The sequence below is a fragment of the Scomber japonicus genome, chromosome 17, assembly GCF_027409825.1.
Source record: "Scomber japonicus isolate fScoJap1 chromosome 17, fScoJap1.pri, whole genome shotgun sequence".
Classification (NCBI taxonomy): Eukaryota; Metazoa; Chordata; class Actinopteri; order Scombriformes; family Scombridae; genus Scomber; species Scomber japonicus.
The window spans coordinates 20448620-20470708 of NC_070594.1; the positions used below are offsets into that span (position 1 = coordinate 20448620).

General features: G+C 37.8%; 2 protein-coding genes across 2 annotated transcripts; one reads left to right on the plus strand and one right to left on the minus strand.

Moving 5' to 3' along the window:
- Positions 1–2526: 2526 nt before the first annotated feature.
- Positions 2527–10628, minus strand: si:dkey-12h9.6 (macoilin). Its single transcript, XM_053337025.1, has 9 exons — positions 10552–10628; positions 9035–9176; positions 8772–8898; positions 8512–8635; positions 6240–6398; positions 5174–5344; positions 4777–4903; positions 3869–4043; positions 2527–2717 (listed from the first exon to the last, which is right to left on the minus strand). The coding sequence occupies exons 1-9, from the start codon at positions 10626–10628 to the stop codon at positions 2527–2529; spliced, it is 1293 nt and encodes a 430-aa protein (XP_053193000.1).
- Positions 10629–14681: 4053 nt separating this feature from the next.
- On the plus strand, positions 14682–18285 carry LOC128376853 (serotriflin-like). The gene is made up of 8 exons (XM_053336708.1): positions 14682–14768; positions 14939–14942; positions 15042–15142; positions 15332–15422; positions 16178–16320; positions 16481–16575; positions 17017–17102; positions 18158–18285. Exons 1-8 carry the CDS (start codon positions 14682–14684, stop codon positions 18283–18285), a joined length of 735 nt encoding a protein of 244 aa, XP_053192683.1.
- Positions 18286–22089: the final 3804 nt, after the last annotated feature.

Below are 22089 nucleotides of genomic sequence, written 5' to 3' on the forward strand. Positions count from 1 at the left end.
TTTTTCACTTCCTGAAATAAAAATTTACACTATCAGCATGTAAGGTCTTGGTGTTGAATTGTGTTAATCACAAGTCCATGACTGCTGTATAAGGAGATTACCACCACGTTATATTGATATGATAACTTTGATGATCAAGATAAGTATTTTTTTGAATGATAATGGAGCCTTAAGAGCATATTACTTCTAGTATGAATTTCAAAACGGTGTAAAACAACCTGAGGACGTTCTGCAGGGTTCTGTCCTTGGTCAACTTGTCTTTTGGTGCTGTTTTATCTGTATAGTGAATAAATGAAATGACTGGGATTTGTGTTGAGTTTCAGTGGAATAACATATACAAAGACTCACAAATGACAAAATACAATTGTTTAAATTATTTATACAAAAAACAATCCTGTTGTATCAGGAGCATGATGATCTACCCTCAGAGCATCATTGTTTGAATGATCAATTATTTGTTCAAAATTTTAAGAAACTTTAGCCCTTGTACAAGAATATTCATGTACATACTTAAAGTCACAATGTGTGCTCAAATAACAGTTGAATAAAACACATTTCATGCTGACGAACACATTGCCGTACAAAATTACAGCAGTATAATAAAAGTACAGCAAGACTAAAAAATATTTTTGATATAAAACACCCTAGAAACACACTCCAAATAAAAAGCTACCAAAATGGCGACATCCAGTTCATGAGTGTTTTTCAGCTGCGTGGGTATTTTTCAATTCTGTACATTGTGTGTAAAAAATAAAAACAAAGACTACAAAAACAGTACATAGCACTTCAATTCAAACACATTACTCTTTCACATTAAATTTGTGTTTTACTTCCCAGTTTGAAAGTAATGTATATAGGCACAGTAATTAACTTCATGAACCATGTTTGGTCAACACCATTCCTTGATATTCATAACTCCAACTCATAGACAAAGTATGTACTCAGACTGACTAAATGATGAACAGTCAGTCCGCTGTCTTTATTTTAATTCTCTCTCTCTTTTCCAGACGTTTGCCACTGTAGAGCAGGAGCGCTGCCAAACAGCAAAATATATAGCGATTAGCTGTCAGTGGAAACAAAGAGAAAGAACCGCCTTTCCTGATGTGCACCTTTAACTTCAATTAGTTCACTCCAACAATAAAACATCTCCACAAATTGTTCTCAAGAAGCTCTCAGATCCAACCAGGAAGCTTCAAACAAAGACAATATCCGTTAAATCAACGTGACAGATCTCATTCCAAACTTCCTTATATTTTGGATTTTAACAAGTTAACCGTCTGAACCAATGACATTCATGTAAAATGTTAGCATAATTCAAACTGGCTTAATCCACTATTTACAGAAACAGACATATTGTTGCATACTTGCCTTTAAAATTTAGAAAATGACAGTGTTATCAGTAAATCATTCTATTTATGCTTTGAGAGAATTGTGTATAAAATAATTTGGACCTAATATTTGTATTCTTTCCAAATAAAGATATGTTTATATTTATAAAATTCAACATGAGTTCATTAACACAACAAACTCAAGCTTGGAGATCATTGAATATTATATTATAATTTATCATCTGTCTATATTGAGACATCATATGTAAATGAACACGTTTTACCAAAATCTGTCACACCGTTAAATCTTAAATACTTTAGAGCACAAGTTTTTAAATAGTATGCTCCTTTCACAAACGTCTGCTGTAACAGAGCTTTTACATTACTTTGCTAGCTCTCAGAAGTTTGAATGCTTTAGTCAATATCGTAACAGATCAAGATCATTCACAAACAAAGGTGATCATATTCTTCAACTTTGTGTGATAATACTTATAATACGGGCATAAATAATATTGAATGCTTTGTTTTACTTGATGCCAGGAAATATTCTGCAGAAGTGGTCATCACATCTTTGAAAACTATAGTGGGTAACTTGTGGAGGCTTCAAACTGCAGAAGCTGTTCATAAAAATCACAACTCCCCAACTCAGGAAAAGCAAATGAATGTTTACTGATATGAGGTCGTGTCAAGCCTGAAGCTGAAAGATGAAAAATGTTTGGGCCTAGTTTAGTCCCTGCTGTTTTGTATTTCATTCTTTCATTTTCTTTCTTCTCTTTGAAATAGAAACATCCACATCCAGCATCAGATTATTATTTCAGTAAATCTGCAGGTTTTGAAATTGCATCAATGTTGTGCTTTTCTGTGTTGCATCCCAAATAGATGGTTTATACTGAAAGGATGGATTTATCTTTACATAAAAATTCGTGCCTACAGCAGCTCTGCATATCAGATATCTTATTTTGGAGTGAAATGCTTCGACCTTTTTATGTGGGAGGAAACAGAAAATTTTACAGAATAATATCAGGTTAGCACCAACAGTGCAGAAAAAGGCATTTGACTTGTGGAGGATCATTCTGGTTCCACTCATGGCTGGAAGTAGATGACTTCATGGTGTCATTTAGCTCTGTAACATAATCCATTAAACGCCTCCCTCTCAAATGTTATAATGGAGGGGTCTGACAGAGGCGACGGCATCCTTTTATTTCTTCAGACACTGGTACATTAGCGCTCTTGGATTCAACATGTAGCGCTCGGAGTTGAGTAACTTGGTGAGATACTGTGGCACCGGAGGACGAGGGGCCATGTAGGAAACGTTGGGGCTGACGGCCATCACCTCTGCAATCTTCTGCTTCATCTCACTTATCTCCCTGTCCTGTTTCATCACTTTATCTGTCAGACACACAAAGGTACATGTGAGGAGATGGATCCTCTAGTCATTCATGAAGTTCAGTTGAATTTATATGTCAACCTATAATCAGGAGGAATAGGAAGAGCGATAGGAAGATATGGAAGAAACATTCAAAACTAGAAAACATTAAGAATTTGCATAACTTCTAATATTTTGAACATTTAGATCTGAATCCAAACACGTGTGCTGATAGGATGATCCTTGTCAATCCATCACAGATAGATCACTGTATGTATGGACATTTAAATTGAGCGTGTTTGCACATCACTGCATAAAATGCCGTCAAATGCTGCAGAATGTAAATGTAATAATGTCCTTTAATAATGCCCTTTTCCTTCCAGTCCACTACTGCTTTTATTTGGTTGGTGAATGTATTTTTAATTTTTAATTTATAACTGACAGGATTAATATTTTTTATCATTCTGTAAAATTCATTTGGTTATTCTGTCTTGTTTACCCTTATCTTAATTGTTAATGTGCTGCCGTACTGTTGTTGTTTGTTTTGTGTGTCTTTTGAAAATATTTTTTTTTAAGAGTTAATGACAATGACATAAAACAATAATGTATGTCAAACATGCAGTTATATAAAAAATGATATATAATATCACATAACAGATGGGTATCTTTTCTCATCCTAAACCATGTTTGAAGGACTGGAGGACCAGGGTCCATGTATGATAATGTGAAATGCTTTTTGACCACATGGTGGTGCTACTGGACCAAGATTCCCAATAATAACTATCATTTTTAAATCACTTCCTAAAACTAAATTCTACAGCCTTGCTTTTATGTGATGTAGTTTGTTCTTTTTAATTTTTTAATCTTTTTATAAACTCCTTATTTTATTTTATTGTCTTCTACTTTCATCTTGTTAATGTTGGCCTTGTTACTGCTCTCTGTGTTGTCTTTGCTTGTATTGTACTGCCTTTGCTTTGTCTGTCAATTACTCTGTTTTTAAAATGTGCTATACAAATAAAGTTTAAACGTTTTAACGAACAATAAAACAGAACATACAATAACGTCTTTTGTTGGAGGCACCAATCTGAAAAAATCACGTACGACAGACCAAACAAATACCAAAAGAATTTCAATTCGCAGGAGACCAAATAAATATTCAGAGAAAAAGTGAAACCTTGAGCAATTTCCAGTTGTCTGCGGGCGTCTCCCAGAGCTGAGAACAGATCCAGTTTGATGCGAGTCTCTGCGCTCAGGTTGTACTCCAGGTGCTGAGCCTTCTCCTGCATGGCTGACAGAGTGGACAGCAGCATGTCCGTCTCTTTCTCCACACAGCGGTACTTTCCCAGAGCCTGAGTCCAAAAACACACCAACAGTAAGATCATTCGTAAAACATCAAAAACAGAAATTGTACCTTTGAGCGGTGGGAGGGAGTCAGTGCTTTGGTTTCCTGAGTATTTTCCCTCTTTAAAATTTCAGTCAATGCTTCACTTTGTTTCTTCTGTTAATATAGAAATGTGTTTACATGCATTCACTTAGGAAACCAAAGCACCACAGATAAAACAGTTGTCAAACACTGATGATGAATTGGCCAGCGATTCAAAAAACATGAAAACTGCACATTATTATTGAGATATTCAGAGGGATGATTCTTTCTGTGTTAACACTAACTATGTTATCTCACATTTTGTGATCCTGTACTGGGAAAATAATGTTCTAAAGCAGTGCAATGTTTTTATGAAAGACCTGGCTTCTGATTTCAGCATGCTTCATGGAGAGTATACCATTAAAATGAAATCAAATACCACACAATACAACAATGTACACAGCTGTTGTCAGAAAAAAAATCATACAACAATGCTCCATATTGATGTGATGATAAAGTGCATTATGCTGACTGCAGGCCAAAATAAAAACTAAATGTACCCCAGTTTTACAAACACAAAGAAATACAGACATGAAAACAGAAACTTAAATAGCAAAAAAACTACTACATGACCAAACTGACAACCAAGAACTGGACCACTTGAGACTCACAGACACTTAAAATTCACAAGTTCATTCCCAAGTAGAGTAAAAAGATACCTCAACATCACTCTCTAGATCTACCACACGACTCTCTTTCACTTGATACTCCAGCTGTAGTTGTTTGTACTCTGTCTCTAGATCTTTTACTCTTTTCCTTAACATTTGGGTTTCAGAGTGTTCCTGCCTGGTGTAGGAGACGGAGAAAATAATTGAGCGGTAAGTGATGGGTTTCATTTGAAGTGAAGACCAGTTCACACAGAAAGAAACATTTCATTGGCATTTCTGAAAATCAGTCTTGATTTTTCAAACATCAAACACATGGAAGATGGTTATTCAGGATGCAAGTAAATATGTTAATCAGTAAAAATGATGTGTGCATTAAGCTTTTGGTCAGAAGCATTTAATTATATTTAGCAGACAGTGATCCACTTCAGATCGTACAGGTGTGACTTACCTGTTTGACAGATTGCGTGCCGTGCTGGCCGCCTCCTCCAGTTTCTGAGCCTGAAGCTCAGCCAACTGTTTCTCAACAGAGAGTCTCGCCTCTGTCTCTGCTCTGGTCTTCTTCTCCAGCATCGCGCTGGTCTGTTTGTCCCTCTGCTTGGTTTTGCTCAGACACAGAATCCTGAAGGAGACGGAGAGATTACACTCACTTTAAATACCATCAAGGATAGGACAATAAATAAGTGTAATAATGCAACATCCAACCAGACTGACATGAGATGTTTAATGTGTTTCTCATCATTCTTGTAGTTGGAGAGTTGGATAGATTTAAAAACTGGAGCATGTCTTATGAAAACTGTGCATAACATGCTCATCTCAAACACCTTTTAAAGCCTCTGGCTGGTGGATGTAGTGATAGAAGCACCTTTGATGTGCTAAACGTGTCGAAAGGACAATTTCTACTGACTAAGCCAAATTTCTCCAGTTTTTTTTCAGGTTCAATCTACTCATGGTGTGTACAAGAGAAGACATTGTGATTATTATACAAGACAGTATCTGGAAAGAAAGCTGAATCAAATTTACCTCATGTTTATCACAATGATTTCAATGTTAAGATTGTGTTTGTAGATAACAATCATGAATATTTAGAGAAAAAATATATTCTCATGTATAATGATCTCATACTGTGTGAGATTTGATTAAGATTCAACTAGTTGGAGCACCATGGAAACTGCAAATGCCACATGAACACAATGTCCTTGGAGTTAAACCTGTCCCCTTGTCTCCTGTCTGCCACATCATCATTATATTCTATCCAATAAAGGCAAAAATGTCATGCCTACTAGTTAGTGAGCATTATGGAAAAAAATGTGTGAGCCACAATCTTAGACAGAGGTTCATCCATCCTCTTGAGGATTAAAACATCTCTTGAAAAACAATGTCTACGAGTTTTTTTGTATGCAATTTAAGTTCTCATTCCTGCTTTCCTTTATATTTACAGGCAGATGTAATGTGTAAAACAGCCCACAGAAGGAGCCAAAGACGAGATTTCTCCATCAGTTTGGTGGACCACTCACTTGCTCTGGAGCAGCATGTTGGACTGTCTGAGCAGGGACACCTCTGGTCTCAGGCTCCTCTCGCTGTTGGTCAAGTTGCAGATGTGACTCCGCAGCTCCTGCTCACTCTGTCGGCTCACTTGCAGCTCGCCTTTCAGCCTCCTCAGCTCTTGCTCCAGCCTGAAAGATGAAGAAGTGTATAGTTAAACAAAGAGCACTGATTCTTAACCATTATTGAACTGAACTTAATCATGACTTACTTGCTCATCTGTTCGGCATGATAATTCTGAGCTGCTGTGGTGCTCTTGTCTGTTGTGTCCCGGTTGGGACTGACAGTTTTTGAGCTGGATCTCTGTTTCTTCTCAGTTCTGCCAGCAGGTGGCGAAGGAGTGTTCGTGCTGGTTCTGCGGACTTTGGGTGAGGAGCTCTTAGCCGATCGCGTGGCTTTGCTTCCCTGCTCCTCTTGAGGTAGATTTTCTGGGGTTGTAGAGGATTCTGATCCTCCTGCCCCACTGTACAGCTGATCTCTGGGCTCGCCGACACAGGCTTTGGACGATGGTGTCCGCCGGTTTGAGTCAGCTGACCTCAACTCCTGTGTTCCCTTCTCTGTCGCTCTCTCCTCGCTGCGGATCTGGAGGCAGTCTAGAGTGTGTGAATCGTCATGAGCAACAACAGCACCGTTCTGGTACTGATACTGACTTGATTCAGGCTTTATCTTCCATTTTGAGTCTGCAAGTATAAACAGAAGCAAAAATGGTCAATACTGTCAATTTTGCAGCTGTGATATGAAAACATCTCCTTTAGCCTGACAAACATTAAACATTAAAATGACTCCTGTCTCTGTAACTTTACCACATTGATGGTGTTACTATCAGATAAGAATAAAACATAAATATGACTGCAGTAAAAGTCCAGCCTTGTTTATTATTGTGCAACTTTTCAAACTCCACTTTTTTATTAACACGGTCACTCTATTTATTTTCTGTATTTGGGTTTTTGTTGGCATCATTTTTAGCTGAATCAAACTAAATGAGAGAGTGTCTGGTGTAAACACTTTCTTACTCTCTAGTTTTCCTCTTGACATATTTCCTACATCTCTGCAAGTGACTTCTCAAAGACTGAATGAATGTATAAGCCAGTGGATACAGAATGGTTTTATTTTAATAAATGCGGAAATTCTAGACAATTTTACTGGTGCTTTAAAGTAATAGTTATGGGATTTAAGACAATGGACATGTATTATTAACTGCTCTTCTTAATAAGTGCAGAAAAGGACCTCTGCTGCATGTCATTCATCCCTCTATCTCTTCCCTCACTGTCCCTGGCTATACTGTCTAATAACACATAAATATTAAAACCTGAAGAGTTCGGTTTAGAACCTGCTCTATGTGTAAAGTGCCTTGAGATGACTTTGTTGTGATTTGGCGGTATACAAATAAAGATTGATTGATTGATTGATTAAAATGCCAAGACTATATAGGCCTATATTAAAATGTCATAAATGTTCTAAGCTTTTTGTGTATAGTTGGCATTGTTAACATTTTGCTTAGCATAATCAGAAAACAGAATGATTTGGTCAGTGTGAGTTAGGATCAGACAAACAAAAATATTGCCACCTACAGAGACTCAGATGTCAAACTGCACACATTTCACACACTCCTCGGTTAATGAAACCGGAACCAAAAATGAAAGAATCGCTACAAACAAAAAATAAATCAGAGCAGAGCAGCAGGTGGTGACAACAGAAGAAGCCACAAAGTGTAAATGAACCAATGGTGCAGGTGCACAGACTTACTGCTGCTGCCATCTGTGCCAGTCTTGGGATAAACCTGCAGGCCTGGAGGGAGGGAGTGCTGTAGGAGGTGCATGTGGAAGTCATTCTCACTCTGCACAGCTTTCTGTATTCGCAGCTTGAAGATGTTAGTGAAGTAGCAGGTGGCATCAAACCCCAGATATACTACAGGATATCCAATGCTGGATGCAAATGCAGAGGGAAAGAGATTCAGAATATATTGTATGTGCCAGATTAAGAAAATATAAACACAGCCTATGCAATCAACTGTATTAATAAAATGATGTATATTTGAACATTTTCACCCACTGTCAACCAACTTCTGGGTGTAAAAAAGGTGAATTTAACCCACTAGTCTAATTGATGTTACAAAAAACATTTAAGCTAAATCACATATGAAACAGGAAATCAATTAAATTAATAATTGTGTTTTTACAACAGTCACTTTTTGAGAATGCATTTGAATTTTGCCCAAGGCAGATTTGCATCAAATCAACATACCAGTGAGCAGCAAAAAGATGAGACAAGTTGGCATGAGATGTTTTAAGGTCTTTAAGTCGAAGTGACGCCTCTGTGTACACAAGAAGAATCCACAGGGAGACTGTCGATATACAGATGCCCTTCTCTGAGGAGAAATTGGCAATAATCAGTGAAAATACAGCAATATTTAGTCAGATAAAAACAGTACTGATTCAGTTAAATAAGTCATAGTCACAAGATTTGGGATTTAACAGCACAAAACAAATAATCTGTATGCTCACCTGTGTGCCAGATGTAATTGAATAATACATAGGTGCTCGCCACAAAGAACAGCCAGTGCAAAGGAACAAAAATTAAACAAAAGATGTCAAGAGTGAAGGCAGCACAAATAAAAACGACACAAATTACCTGCAAAGAAAGAAAACATTCATTTCAGTAAGATTAGTTGGATTGATTCTGCAAATCCACAGTGTCTTATCAACATCCTACACATGATTATTATCATCTGGACTGCAGCGTAGAATATGAAATGAGTTGTTCTCACCAGCCCGTGGCAGTGGAAAGTCGTGTAAACACTCCCAAAGAAGAGCCAGCACGGCCACAGGTACTCCAGCCTGAATTCCAAAATGAAATCTGCCAGCAGTACCAGCGTCCACATCACCATAAACTTCAGGAAGGTGTACGCACTGCAAAATGAAATTATATTCATTTTTTTTAAAAAGCCAATTATTGCTATAATATATCAAACATCAGCAACAGGACACTGTATTCAGCTCAGATTAATATGAGGCAATTGTGTTTTCCATGTTATGAATCTACTAAAGAGTCACTTCAAAGACTGTATTGCCTCTTAAGCCAAAGCAATAAACACAAAACATGAGACTGGAGATCGCATACACAGTGCTAAACCTATAATTGACCAGCTGCATCTTTAAAAAATGCTCTGCATCCTTTTAGACAGAGGCTAAAGAACAATGACTGTTCCCTCACTCATGTCATTACAAGGCGACCATGAGCCAAACAGGAGCTGAGGTTTCCTCCTTTGTTCTGCTCATCCATAGGCTGCTATCACATCACCCCTTCTTTGTTTGGTAACCATGGCAATATTTCATCTGGAGGAGAGAGGGAGCACCACAGCATCCTATTGCACACAGCTTAAATCTCCCTTTATTGTGACGGAGTGTGCTTTAATTTAACTGGCAGGTTATTTTATTATAGCTGCCAATTATGCAAATTATTCTACAATAATGATAACAATATTTTATCTGAAAGACTGAAAAGAGATGGGGGGGGGGGGGGGGGGGAGCGACAGCATCTATTATTCCTTATGTAAGTTCACGTGTGCTTTGTTATGTTATTAACAAAGAGTATTTTAATTTATCTCACATGTATAATTACTATGTACAATATACGGGTTATTCCAAAACACAAAGAACTCAATTTAACATCTGACCTATCTAGAGATCTCTAGAAAAATACCCATAAAAAGACAGTTTTTATATTTTTCAATGAAGTTTAATTGTTTTCATCTTCTGTGTAAAACAATGCACAATCAAAACAAGTGGTTTCTTTCTCCTGAGGCGCATCTTTCCTCGTCTGGACTGTCTAGACGCTTTAAAATGATGTTTTTATGTGCAACAGAAGCTACTTCCACAGCCTAACAAGAGAATATGCTTATTAATATTATCCAGAATGAGCACAATGCGTTCATTTCACATTACATTTGACCAGAGAAAACAGAGAGGACATTATGAAAGCTAATGAAGAGCAGCAGGCCGACGTTAACTTGCACAGCTGCTGATGTCTTTCTCTCTGTAAACAATGTAGGCTGGAAGTAACTCGCACAACATTTCTACGCTCTTCTCTCGGCGTTTTGAGCCATAATGGAGGCTTATTTAAAGCTCCGGACTGCTTTACACAAAATGGGAGACATGCTATCAATGAAGTAATGGGATGCGAGGCAGACAGGTGAGCAGGATGACGACGGCTGAAAATTTACACAAAGACGGCCACCACAACAAAAAGCTGCCTCCGCCAGGCGGCGCGGCGCTAGCTTTATACCTCTCAGACAGCTTCTCCGTTATTTTCAGTTTTTTCATTTTCCGTAGCCTGCTCGGGTCCACATAGCGTTTCTTCATCTTACGGTTTCTGCTCCCTCCGTGCTGTTGTTTTTACACCGCAGCAGCACGGCAGCGAAGAGAAAGAGCGCAAATAATTGAAGTGAAATCGCTCCTTGTGGGTGAAGATGCTCAGCTCAACCTGTGATGATGTCTGGGAACAAATGCTGGGTACCAGCAGCTCTGCGCATGCTCAGTGGATGTGTACCTACAAGTGTTCATCTCAGGAGGGGAGCACATCATCATACTCTACATTATTACAGCTCTACATACACACACTGTAATAAATGCAGCAATCATTATAAATTAATCTTACATGTGCTTTGGTTGTTCCGCTTAGACTACAGCAGTAGGCCTATCCTTTGTAACTATAATCATAGCAGATAATAGAGTGAATGTAGCCTATGTAAAATAACTGTGCATTCAATCATCTCTGACCGCAGATGCATTAATCACGTTTATCATGCTTTAGTCACTCAAAGTGTATTGTAACACTGTGATGTATGTGTTTGAATGTAATTACATAGTATGAAGTAATTAAAACCCCAAAGTATAGGCAGTGGTAGAAGGATTGCTTCACTTATTAAAATGTCAACACAGCAATGCAAAAAACAAACAAACAAACAAAACTCCATTACAAGCAAAAGCCCATGAAAAACCTACTTAAGTAAGAGTACATACATTTAAAATTAGTGGTAAAATGGACTTAAAATATTACAGTAACAGTAGTGGTTTGATCCCTCTGACTGATATATTATTATATATGACATCATTAGATTACTAATAGTGAAGCATCAGTGTTTGAGCAGCATGTTACTGTTGTAGCTGCTGGAGGTGGAGCTAGTTTACACTTCTACATCTGAAGGGTCACAAGATGAATCTGAGGGTTGTGAGATGATTATTGGGAAGAAAAAAATAAGAAAAAAGTTCTGATACACAAATCTTGTCAGTTTTTGGACTTTATATTAGATTCTTTTTTTTTTACATTTCTTGAAATGAAGCCATGTAAGAAGTTTAGAGGGGAAAATCACTATTTGGTGGCACTGTTAACAACTCAGACATCTGAAATGTGAGCCTGACTACACACTGCTTTTTGTGAGACGTCAAAAGACAAAAGGTTTGGAAAGCACTGGTTTCATCTTTAACAATCTGTTGTATTTTAAAAGCTTTTTATATTATCCATTGTGTCAAGTCTTCATCTGAAAAGTGACTAAGCTGTCAGACAAATGTAGTGGAGTAGAACATACAGTATTCTCCTATGAAATAGTGTGGAAGTGTAAAGTAGCACCAAATGAAAATACTTCAAAATGTACACTTAATTACCACCACTAGTCACATTTTAAAGAAATGTTTTGTATGTGGCAACTTTCTAGATTAAGCTTTTATCTCAAGATCAGATGTTAATTATGTAGTTATTAAAAAAAGCTTTGTTATCTTGAGTTAACAAGATAATCAACATGTTATCAAGAGAAAACAAATGCCGAAAGGTCATATTTCTTGGATGTCTAACGCTATTTACTCTTTATTGTAAAGTCATATCCACCTCTGGATACTAAATAAATACACATGACCTTAACCATTCACTACATAGTGTATTACTGTACATTGCCTATTATGGTCCAGCTTTCTGACCTCTGCCTATAGCACAGTGTAGTTAGTGATATGTGCTGCTATTATGAATGCATTATATCACTAGTTCAATGTAATGGAAAATGTATAGAATAATGGCATGCATGGTTTATCTAGAAATAACAACGTTTGTTTTCTCAAGATAACAGCATAAAGAAAAATAATGTCAAGCCCAGCTGTTCTTGCTTTCTATAGGCTAGTTACTCTACGTTAGTGCGTAAATATTTAGTGACAGTCCCTTCCTGAGAACATTTGTGTGGCATAGCCAGTTTCTATTCCACGTTGTGTAAGTCTTCACTGAGTTCATGCAGTTTACAGTGAGCAGGAAATATCTCTTTATGCTGAGCTCACTGGCATTATTTGATCTTCTGTTATTTTGTAATCAGTTTTGTGTGCTTTTTTTTTTGAACACTTTATTTATGAGAATTTTCAATTTAAATGACATCAAGTAAGAGACAAGAAGACAATGACCAATACATAGAGAGTAATAAAAAAGTAAAAGAATAAAAAGGGGGGGGGGGGGTTGTGTGCTTTTTATGTGAAATTGAAAGTGTCAGGTCAGATATGTCGACTATTCCATATTATTTCTTTTCCTCTTCAGTCTTAGTTTTGTTCGTTGGTTCATTCAGATTGTCAGTACAGGTTAGTGTGTAAATATTTACTAACAGCTAATCCCTTTCTGAAAAAGTCTGTGAAAATCTGTTTTTATTTAGTGTTTAGTCTGGTGCAACCACCTCCACAAACTGAAACACAACTATTGACTATTTATAATTGCTAAAACAGGTGAAAAGGGAGTTACACTACTCTAGAGAGTATCCACACTATCTTAGTACGTAAATATTTACTAACAGATAATCCCTTCTTGACAAAATTTGCATGGTGCAAAGTTTTACCATGCAAATTAACTATGACGTTATAGCTGTAGGCTGTAGGTTTGCATTTACATCAACCAGCAACAGAAGCTTATAAACTACATATAGTTATAATTATAAATTACATGTAACAGGTGAAACAGGTGAAAGGGAATACAATTACAATAGCATGGACAAGATCAAATAAAAGCATGAATGATCATCTCTATAACTTCTGTGCTGCTCACATTTCTGAGTGTGGCTGTAATGAGGAAATGAGGACAAGGAATCAATACTTTCAAGACTGAGGAATGGACCTCAGGACCATGAGGCACAAATAATGACATCAATTTTATCAGCATTTAAGTGTAGAAAACGATAAGTCAAGCTTTTAGGCAAGCATGTCAGATACACCATAGGGGTAAAAGGGATGTATAATTGAATCCCAGCTGCATAAGAGTAATAACATAGGAGATTTTTAGCTTCTTTTTTTTTTAAAGCGTACATTTTCATATCCAGAAACATAATAGTCCTTGGTGGAATTCTGTGGATGGAAAGGAGCATTTTTGCAGCTCACTTTGCCTAAAAAAAATAGAAGAAAAAGCTGTGGGAAAATGTTCATAGCAAATTAAACAGTTTTTGTATACCATCTTTCCATCATCAGCAAGTGTAACATTCCCTTGCAGGTTTACATGCAATGATGAAGGCGGTTCTAACAGGACCTTGCAATATGTAAACACAATAATAAGTTGGAGTACCTCAGAGTTCTCTTCTTGGCTGAACATAGTCTCCCTGCTGACTTAGTTACTTTTAATCCTGGCTTTGTACTTTTTTTTTTTTAGCATTATTTATCCCTGTGAGCTGGTCTCACTCTCATTCTGCTAACCATTGCATCTCTCTAAACTCTTGTTTGTTTATTGTCCACAAGCACAAGTCTCTTTGCTGGACCATCAGCTGTCCTGGGATTGTTGCTCCCTCTTTTTTAATCATTTAAAGATAAATACATTTTGTCATCCTGTTTGTCCATGCTGTATTGTGTTATTTTGCCTTCCTTATTTGAATGGTGGTTCTAAGGATATAGGATGTTGCTGTACAGTAAAGGTCCTTCAGCCAATTTTGTGATATGTAATATAGGTTTAAACAAATGAAAACAGATTGTTTAGAAATACGTGACAAGGACATCAACAGAGAAAAGAGTTTGTTATTCTTATCAGTGCTTCCAGTGTTAGTTTAACATTTTAATGCTACTTCTTTGATGTTATCAAAGTTTGATTAAGATAGCACATCCACATCCACAATATCCACAATATGGAATAATCCACACCCTTTCCTTATAACCTTGTTCCTACAGGGAGAGCAGAGAACATGCTGTACGTCCCTTTATCATGAAGAGCTCAGATGTACCATATTAACACTGAGCTGCAACTTTCTATATATCTTCAAGGACATTTCACAGGTGTCACAGTGACTAAATGCTGACTTTGATAAGTAGGGTGCCCTTGAGATTGTGTGCTTCTTTCTGACGTGTCAGTGTGGTCCTGTGTATATAAATTACACCTGTGGCTCTCAGAGGTTGACAGTCCTGGATTCAACCATGACCATGTACACTTTTACCTTCCTGTGTGCCTTCGGCCTCTTTGCTGCTCTTCAGGTGCCTTGCACCTTGGCAGGCCCTATGCCAGTAAGTAAAAAATCCATGTTTTTTTTGATGTGCAGTAAAAAACAAATTAAGACATATTCCTGAAGTGAGTTTGTTTTGTTATTTATATAATTTAGCTTTTTTCAAAATGGTTTTAATGTGCAGAATGCTAATCTGTGTTTTTTTCTCATTTCTGAATATCAAACCTGAAGAAGGGTGAGTGTTTGTTTTCATTCTCACGTATTAACCAGCTTCAATTGCTTAACACAACTTCATATACTCTCCTTTATGTCTAATTTCCTTGTGTCAATGTAGACACCGTCCTGGCCTCTTCCTCGGATGCGAGTGAGATCGTGGAGAAGCATAACGAGCTGAGAAGAGGTGTTCAGCCTACTGCAAGCAACATGCTAAAAATGGTAAGATTATGCAAATGCCTGAAGGTCTGGAGGTCAGTGAAACGATTTAATTCTAAGCATGAACTGTCACTTGATTCAGTTTATTAGTTCTTGGTTTGATATAGCACATGCTTCCTCGTGCAGCATATCAATAGTGGTCTACATGATACATACTGATTTAACAGCCGTTCCATCTTCTGCTCCCTACAGTCCTGGAACAGTGAGGCTGAAGCCAATGCTCAGAGATGGGCCAACACCTGCTCCATGAACCATAGCCCTGATAGCGCCAGAACGATCAGCAGTAAGTTACTTATTAAAGCTCTCTTTTTAAACCTTGCAAAAAAAAAATCAGTCACACTGTCACATTAATTCACAGGTTTCATTGATATGGGTATATATTTAACGATTTCTATGCCAGAAATAGCAAGGAATCTGTTTTTTAAAGCATTTTATTGATGTGATCAAATCTGAAACAGTATCATGTGACATTAAAACTCTACACTGAAATCCAGACTAATGAAATTACTTCAGTTTAGCAGCTCTCTAAGTCACCATGTCCACCATATTTATTTTATGTCCGTACAACTCAGGGAAACATTACAGTGAATAAATGAAATGTGCGATGAAAATAAAATGTCACAGCAGGTTTTACACTATTCTCAAGTAGCAGTGGTCATGGAGGGGCTTCCATCATATCAACAATTTATGAGATTATCAGTGTCTGATATTTACAATACATACAAGTTACTCTATTGGCCGTCAACCTTATCATGCTATGTTTCAGAAATATATAAAATACTGGCTTCACAAATCAGATTGTACACATGATCTCTAGCACTTCAAAAATAATCTCTTTCCAATGAATAACTCTGAATAAGACTGCTGAGTAAAAGGAGAGAAGTTTTCTCCATTTGATCCTCACATACAGTGGCCATATGTCCTTTGGACCGAGAACATTTCCTGACATTCATGCAGTGAGAAGGATAAACTTTGATGTGTGATCAGAAGATTGAAATATCTCTGTTACACACTCCTTCTCTTCCTCTTTGACTGCAGCTAGCGGCTGTGGAGAAAACCTGTACATGTCCAGCTGGCAGAACACTTGGAGCAACGCCATCCAGTCCTGGTATGATGAGGTGAACGACTTCCGTTATGGAGTGGGATCTGTGAACGGAGGAGTTATCGGACACTACACACAGGTGGCCTTTTATGCTTATTTTTTATTATGAATTATTTATTATTTGTGTACACACATCAAATACAAATGTGGCTCCTTGAAAAATATTTTTTTTTTAAATGGTGATACACACATTAATGCCACTAGCTCCTGATGATTTGACATTTTATGTCTGTACTCAGTTGGTTTGGTACAGGTCTAACCAGATTGGCTGTGCCATGGCCTACTGCCCCAACTCCCAGTACAAGTACTTCTATGTCTGCCACTACTGCCCACCGTAAGCACTACACTTTTTCTTTATAAATCTTTTTTTCTATGAACATATATTTTGTCTAAGTCTAGCATATTTTCTAAATGCTTAGATTATTGTTTATTTGTCCAAAATGCATGCTTCTATTTTTCATGCACAACATGTGATGGTCCACTCTAAGTGCTATTCGAATGCAAATGATGCTGATAACAACATAGAAGCACGTTGCTGTTTACCTGTAATTCTTAAAAAAGGTATATGAACACAAGAGTGGATGCAACATAAGAGATGTTATTCCTGCAAGAAGAAAATGTGCAATTTGCATGTAACTTATCCTTATACACCTTACAGTTTACCTCAGCAGTCATTAAATAGTCATTCAAAAACTTGTCCTCTTACATGTTTGGGCTGCATATCCTGCATAAGTCTTTATGCTGTTAATATCTGATATTCTGTCCTACATTTCAGTGGTAATGTAGGCCAAACGTCTCGCCCCTACAAGGCCGGACCCTCATGTGGTGACTGCCCCAACGCCTGCGACAACAAACTGTGCAGTAAGTAGCAAATAGTGGTGCTGCAAGGTGTAATCTTCTTAAATCCATTAAATATTGTCTTAACATATCACAGAGGCAGAGCTGAAATCATATCAGATCATAAGTTTTTGGTATCATAATATCATCACATTACAGCAAACTATTTTATAAATACAAATACAGAAAACCCAAATAAAATTACCCCCCAATCAAACTAAACCATACACATTTTTTGGAAAGTACCAAGACAATTCAACTTCCTAATATTAAGTAGCTTATTATGTCTTCCCACTGGTCTTTTTTACTGAAGGACCCACCCATTGAAAATGTACTCACCTCCAGAACATCTTCAAGAAAGTGATTTGTATAGTAACTTAAAGGAAAGGTTCATAATGTTTAAAGTCTTAAAACAATGGTCAGGTGCCCAAGTGAACATATAAAAAGTTTATTCTTGTTATAATCTTTCCTCCCGTTGATGTTGGTCCTCAGAAGATCCCCTTCATAATTGAAATGTAAGTGATGCAGGCCAAAATCTACAGTATGTACACACAGTTATTATGTGCATTTAAAAGTCGATCTGAAGCTTATATGACGCTTCATCAGTCTCAGTCTCATATCAAATGGATATCTGTCACATTACATTGTTTTTAGCATTGAAATTCCCTCTTTGCGTTTCCTCAGACTGTGTTTTCCTGTTAAGCTGTGGTAGTAACGAAAATATAGGCCTTGACCTTAAAAAGACAATAACATTGAGAGATATCTACTTGATTTGACTCATGTGGATGGCTAAAGCTTCATATTGGCTTCAGATAAATTTTTGAATACATTTACACAGAAGGAGGACTGTGGATTTTAGCCCCCATCACTTTCATTGTCAGTGCATTATGGAGGGATCTTCTAATGCTAAGAATGACCAGGAGGAATGATTATAGCAACAAAAACCCATTTCATCTGGGCACCTGACTGTTGCTTTACAATAAACAGACCGATGCCCTTTGACTTGAAAAATTGTGAACCCATCCTTTTACTTCAATCTGAAAATCAACCATCTCTTTCCCTCTCTCTTTCTCTCTCAGCCAACCCCTGTCCCTACAGCGATCAGTACAGTAACTGTCCAGACCTGAAGCAGCAGTGGGGCTGCAGCAACAGTGATGTGGCATCTTGGTGTCCCGCCTCCTGCAAGTGCAGTTCTCAGATTATTTAAATGCCTTTCCACATAGATGAGTGATCAGTCTTTTTCAATAAAGATGTGAATTATTAAGATTTATTTTCATTGTATGTGTCTTCTTCTTACTCACCTAAAACAACCTCCCAAAATGTGATCTCTTTCTGCTCTTAGGAATTAAGTTGGCCACTTCTCTCTTGTTTAATATCTCAAGCTTCTTGGTCTGTTCAGTAATCAGTAAAGATTAAAAATGAAATTTACTTTGGCACACTGCCTGTACAAACACTCCCTGCAGGGGCAGGTGCCTTTTCACTGTAGAGTAAGTAAGGTGTAAACTCACAAAGAGGAAGAAGAGCACAGTTGACAGGGTGGACTTGGCAGAAGTGGAGAGGAAAAGGAAATTCCACAGAGATCCCCAAACATGAGCCAAGAAACATCCCCAGTTTGAGGCCACACCTGTCGGCCAGAGCTATTATTAACAAAACAAGTGGTGATGACATCCAATCCTTTTGTCTTTATGGAATATATTCAAGATTTTAAGTCCCCCTCCATTCAAAAATATTGTTTCTTGAATGTTGAATGTTTGAGCTACTGAGTGCAGAATGATCTATGTGCAGTGTAAAACTTTTGTTCAAGTGGCTCAACTTGCAGCTAGTGCTCACCTGTTATAAATATGGCTGTGCCTAATATTGGGAAACATGACATCAGAACTAAGTGAAAGTATCAGAAGTTAAATTGTTATTTTAAGCAAAAAAAGGGGCTTTCTCTGTGTCAAATCTGGGCTGCATTAATGGTTTCTAAGGATGACATGCATGGGACAATCAGAGTAACTAAAAGTGACCACACCATCACAAGATCAATACACCCAGCTTAGTTTGCTGAAAGATACAGAAACATATATAGAATCACAGATACAAAATTTACCAAATAACAAATGCAAGACTCCATTCAGCAAAATTACTGTCAAAAGAAGGCTTGTTTATCGTGGTCTCAGAGGATGAATAGAAATCTGAATCAGAAACAAGGTGCACACAGGCTAAGGAATGCCACCATTGGATGATTGGAAAGAAGACCTGTTTACTAATTAATCCAAGTTGGAGATTTATGGCAGTATGACGGGTGTATGTAAGAAGACAAACAGGAGAGAGAATGATATTGCAGCGTATCAAACTAACAGTAAAACTTGGTGGTGGGAATACAGAAGTCTAGGGGTGTTTTGCCTACTCTGGAGTTGGACACAGCAAATTGACTTTATGCTGACCAAGGAGCGGTACCACTCCATTCTTCAGAGACCTGTTACACCCTCTGATTTGCATTTTTGAGGAGGATTCATACCGCAGCAGGATAATGACTTGAAACGCAAGAACAACTTGAAGACCAAAGATTCCTGACTGTTATGAACTTTCTTCCACAGTTGTCTCACCACAAATCCACTGAATCCAGGCACTTGAAGACTGAGGAAGGCAATCATTTTGTGACATTACAAGAAGCTCTTTGTAATATTGTCAAATCATGCTGGGATAACATGGGTCGTTATGTATGCTGTCAGTAAAGCAAGGGATGTTACCTACCTACCTCAGGGCAACAAATGAGAGTCCACCCATTTATGAAAATTAAGCATATCATAAGGAAATATAGGAATTTTAGGCATCAGTGATGTAAAGTGTGTGGGGATGAATGAGGTGTTGGTTGTAGAAGTAAAAGAAAATAACACCAAACGAGAAGTAATCTAAAGTGGGGGGCGTCCTGGCTGCTTAGCAAAATTGGAGCTACAGGAGACCTTCATATCCTTAAGCTACTTCTTCCTCAGGTTCAGCCAGACAACAGGTTTGTAGTTGGAGGAGAAAAGTAGAAAGGTAAATGGGAGAGAGAAGGAGAGAGACTGTCACCCCACTGCACCCCTAAAGATGAGGGCCCAAAATGGTGCCACAAAAGCAATAGAAAACTCATGTTATCAAAAAAAAAAAGAAGAAGAAATTTCACTAAGCTCAGTCTGTAACCATAACGATTCATTCATTCTAACTACCCACTCTGTGCACTCCCACTCAGCAGCTTTGGTACTTAGAAGAAGTAAATTAAGAGAAGGAGGGGGAGGGGAGCAGTTTAACAGAACAAATGAATAATCATCACATAAAACAAATCTTTAAGGAGGCAATGCATGTAACAAACCATTGGCCAGGACATTTTCACAGCATTTTATATGGCGAATGCTTAAGTTGAATGGCAGAAGAAACAGATACAACCGACTTAGACCTTAAAGTGAATCAAGGCCCACATAAGAGCCAAGACTTCTTTCTCCCCAGTGGATAATTCAACTGGCAAGAGTTGAATTTCCTGGAAAAGGTATTAACCAGGTTATCAATATCGGTACCAGCACATTTACTCTGAGGGAACCAGTCAAACTTGATCTTTGAACTCAACAGGTTAGTAAGAGATGCAACTATGGTAGAGAAATGTCTACAACACCCTCAGTAGTACCCTAGCATGCCTAAAAAGTACATAAGTTGTTTGTTAGGGGTGGGAACTGATTAATAGCAAACACTTTTTATCTAACTGGGTGAACCTGAAACTGCCTTCCCCAAATAGGTAACACTACTCTGGGCAAACCAGATTTACAGTGAGGTTGGCCCATGCAAGACATTCAAGCAAAGCTCTGATGCAATGTGCATAGGGGCAGGTTCAACGGATTTATTTGGTTTTACTGTGAGCTTACAAGTGTGACAATAAAAGTAATGGCAAATCATGTCGTATGTCTGTTTGAATCTCAAATTTCCAGCCAACATGTCATGACTAGTTCTCAAAATCTAAAAAGCTCTAAGTTTAGTTGGAACTGTTATCTAGAAAATGTCATGATCAACAAACTTGTCACCTCGAGGCAATCATTTTTTTCACCATCATGGCGTCCTCCAGGAAGTATCCATCTGCAACACTTTCTACTCCCAGAGCTACCTCCCCTTAAACAAATCTGAAATTAAACAACCTTAGGCAAAGGAATAGTTTACACAGTCAATACCCATACCTCCAACCAATACAAAATCTTCAGTGTCAGATGAGAATGACAACACTGATGCCAAGATGAACAAATCCAAAGAGCCAGAATCTCTTAAAACCTCAACAGGAATGTTTTTATTACTCACTGTTAAGGATACAAACGCACTAGTGATATATGGCTTGTAACCAGGATCAACTTCTACGGTCTTGTCAGTCAGGGATGATTCTCCAGGGAAGAGCAGATTCCTCAGGACAGGACAAAGTCAGTCTAAAATGTGGCATGCTCAGAATCACTACATTTCCTGTCATCAAGAATGCAGAATTCATGTATCTGGGTTATTTTCTGAAAATTTGGGAACCAATTACAAGCAACTAGAGACATCAAAGTTTGAAGAACTGCCCTCACCACAGTCCAGCTCATTATCTGCTGAGGGATCAAGAATCTTAAACTCCTTAATCAGATCCAGCTTATAATGCTCTAAAAGCTGATTCTTCTTCTTGATGTAGCTAAGCCTCATGGAGCTACACTCTTCAGTCTCTCAATTTCAACAGCTTGTTTCTATGCACAAATAGTCTGTTTTTGTTCCAAAGCCTCTTCCTCATGTCACAATTCATGTTTGTACTGCAAAGTTAACAGGTCATTTTGCTGCTCCCCTGAGGACTGACCTGAGGAATGACTACACTTTGACTTTCAGCAAACAAAGCCCCCAACTGAAGCAAGCTTTCCTATACTCTACCCAAGATGTGGCCTTTATGCCCCTGAATAGGGAGTTCAATTTCAAATGTTCTGTCGCTTTTAGCAAATGATCCTTAGTCTATCGAATAGACCCTTACATGGATTCTACACAAATT